The sequence below is a fragment of the Gasterosteus aculeatus genome, chromosome X, assembly GCF_964276395.1.
Source record: "Gasterosteus aculeatus chromosome X, fGasAcu3.hap1.1, whole genome shotgun sequence".
Lineage (NCBI taxonomy): Eukaryota > Metazoa > Chordata > Actinopteri > Perciformes > Gasterosteidae > Gasterosteus > Gasterosteus aculeatus.
In genome coordinates this window covers 19,859,807-19,862,818 of record NC_135698.1, presented here as the reverse complement: position 1 = coordinate 19,862,818, position 3,012 = coordinate 19,859,807, and the positions used below count along the sequence as shown (strand labels likewise).

Here is a 3,012-nt window from a genome sequence, read left to right as displayed (position 1 = left end):
CAGTGGCGTCCCGCGGGCCCTTTGACGCACGGCTTACCTCTCCTCTTCTACGTGAACGTCTGGACTTTAGGAACAGGATGTGTGATCTTCTCAGAAATAGGAGGGCAAAGTTGGGTTCGTGCGTTAGCTCCAGCTTTTTAAATAGACATGTTTGCCTAAAATGAGAGATATATAAGAGAACATCTACACATTTTTTCGTTCAATGTTTTACTTTCCCTTCAAAGATTGGAAGTTTGTTATCGTGAAATTCAAATTTTGCTGATTGTGTTTCAAATATTCCACGTGGAGCGTCTCATATGTTGTCCTGTGAGGACTCGTGCGTTTTACGCGTTGGTGAACAGCTCCCTAATTGATTATTACTTTTCACTTGCCATGGAGTGAATCAAAGCAAACCCTCCTCTTGAAGTGGGAGTATGGATGAAGTTCTAGCGCTCCAGTTTAGGAACCACCACAGACAGCTTGCGTAAAAACCGACAACTGCACCATCCGACACGAAGCAGCCTAAATTGTTGGTTATGTCCACCCAATGACAACTCACAAGAAACAGGTATCCCAAGGTTCTATACATCTGTCAGTCTCGCTACGTATGTCTCCACCGGCGTTATGTTCGGATATGTCAAAGCTTCCAAGTCGTCGCTCCCCTGAGATGACTCCGTTTTGGATGGCGACTGGTCACTTTTGATTGAATCACATTCCCTCGAGGAAGGCTGCTGCTGCTGTCCGCACGTCACGTGCACGTACAGGACATTTTCTTCATCCTCGTTCTCTCTGTGGTAGAAGTAATTGAAGTTTGACACTATGACGGGGACGGGCAACGCGATGGTCAGCACTCCGGCGATGGCGCACAGAGATCCAACGAATTTCCCCCCGATGGTGGTGGGATACATGTCCCCGTACCCCACCGTGGTCATTGTCACCACGGCCCACCAAAACGCATCGGGTATGCTTGTGAATACCGACTCGGGGTCTTCTGCTTCTGCAAAATAAACCGAACTGGAAAATAAAACAACTCCAATAATCAGGAAGAATATGAGAAGTCCCAGCTCCCTGAGGCTTGCGTGAAGCGTTTGGCCGAGAATCTGGAGACCCTTTGAGTGTCTGGAAAGTTTAAAGATCCTGAAAACGCGCACCAGACGGATGACCCTCAGGATCGCCAGAGACGCAGCCTGCTGACTGCTGCCCTGGTGCTCTGCGAGATCAAGGCCCAGGGTGATGAAATACGGAGCTATGGCCACGACGTCGATCAGGTTCATGATGTTTTTAAAGAAAGCTGCTTTGCTGGGACAGGAGAGGAACCTCATGGTGAACTCAAAGGAGAACCACACGATGCAAAGTGTCTCCACCATGAAGAACGGATCCGTAAACGGACTGGGCTCTTGGCCGTGAGCACTTCCATTGGCGGGATTGGCCGGCACTGCGGGGACTTCTCTAAACTCGGGTAAAGTCTCCAAGCAGAATATAATGATGGATATTAAAATAACCATGACTGACACAATGGCGTTGATCCGCGCCGGTCCCGAACTCTCCGGGTACTCGAACAGGAGCCACAACTGGCGCTGATACACGTTGTTCGGCAGCGGGCGGTCCTCCTCCCGCGCCAGACCCTCGTCCTCGCGGAACATCTCTATGACCTCTTCGTCGAGTTCGTAGAACCGCAATTCCTCCAGGAAAATGTCCACCGGCACACTCAGGGGCCTCCGAAGCCGCCCCCCCGACTGGTAATAGTAGAGGACGGCATCGAAGCTCGGCCTGTTCCTGTCGAAGAAGTACTCGTTTCTCAGCGGGTCGAAGAAGCGCATCCGTTTGCGCGGATCTCCCAAAAGCGTGGCCGGGAAGCGGGAGAGGGTCTTTAGCTGCGTCTCGAAGCGCAGACCCGAGATGTTGATGACCACCCTCTCGGTGCACTCCTGGTCCGCTGGTTCCGCGTCGACAGCATCCTGCAGCAGAGGCGTTACGACCACAGTGTCGTCGTGGTTCTCCTGGGACACCACGGTCATCTTTTTACCCCTCCGAGGGTAAATCCGTCACTCACCTCCTCAGTGTCTCCCCCCTTTTGCCCTTTTGCCCGAGGTGTCCTCCCAACTTCCTCGTCTCATGCGGCCGCACGAGAGAAAGGTGCCTTTTTGTCGAGCTCCCCAAGCGTTTTGGTTTGTGTTGTATCCAAAAACGGTGTGCGGTTGTTGATTTACACCGTCCTTTGTCAGATTAGTGCCTCTGAACTGTCAACTTTCAATGGTGCAGACAGATCTCCACTTGCTTAAGCTATTCCGATGGCTACGGCTATCATATTCACACCATTTTAAACTCCAAAGCCCTCCCCAAGTTGAAAGACCAGATGACATTTGCTGCTGCTGCTGTCCCTCTCGCATTCGCTTGCTTCACTAGCAGAGTGATTTACAGTACAAGTGAATGGATTGCCTTACAAGTGTAATCTTTTTCATCTTGATGTGCAAGCCAATACCCCGCATCACAGCCTTCGGTCTGGATTTATTCAGAACAAGGTCCAAATACCCTTTCCAGATCCACGGTCCACTCAAAAAGTCTCCAGCCCCGGGCCGGTCCCTCATTCATGAAATCACGGTGCTATTCTGGTCACAAGGGGAACCTCGGGGACCCAGACCGCGTGGGTCACGGGCCAAAGGTTTTTAGAAGCAAGAGAATGAACCAAAGTGTCGAATAGCTCCATAAATTGCGTCCTGAAATAAATAAGATGAAATAACCTGAATGCCTTGAAGAAGGGGGGTGGGGCGGGGATTCAGGGAGTAAACCAGAGAAGGTGGCATCTTCAGGAAGCCACATCCACTGTTCAAAGCACTTTAAGAGCTCAGTTGTACAACTTGGGAGATGGGGACCCCTTGAAGACAAGCTGGCCCCGGTGGGGGGGGGGGGCGCTGTGATGCTGAGGTGTCAAAAACAAACAGCTGCAAGCACTTTGTATAAGTTCCTTTTCAGTCCCCGCAAAATCCTCTGCAGTCAAGATAGACATACAACACAAGCTCCAGTGTCACAGGT

The 3,012-nt window shown here is 51.1% G+C and overlaps 1 protein-coding gene across 1 annotated transcript; it reads right to left on the bottom strand.

Annotated features, from left to right (window-relative positions):
• Nucleotides 1-560: 560 nt before the first annotated feature.
• Nucleotides 561-2,573, bottom strand: LOC120808719 (shaker-related potassium channel tsha2). Its single transcript, XM_040161804.2, has one exon. The coding sequence runs from the start codon at nucleotides 1,995-1,997 to the stop codon at nucleotides 561-563; it is 1,437 nt and encodes a 478-aa protein (XP_040017738.1). The 5' UTR covers nucleotides 1,998-2,573.
• Nucleotides 2,574-3,012: the final 439 nt, after the last annotated feature.

Coding starts and splice junctions, on each gene's coding strand:
- LOC120808719 (XM_040161804.2), bottom strand. CDS start 1,997: ATGACCGTGGTGTCCCAGGAGAACCACGACGACACTGTGGTCGTAACG.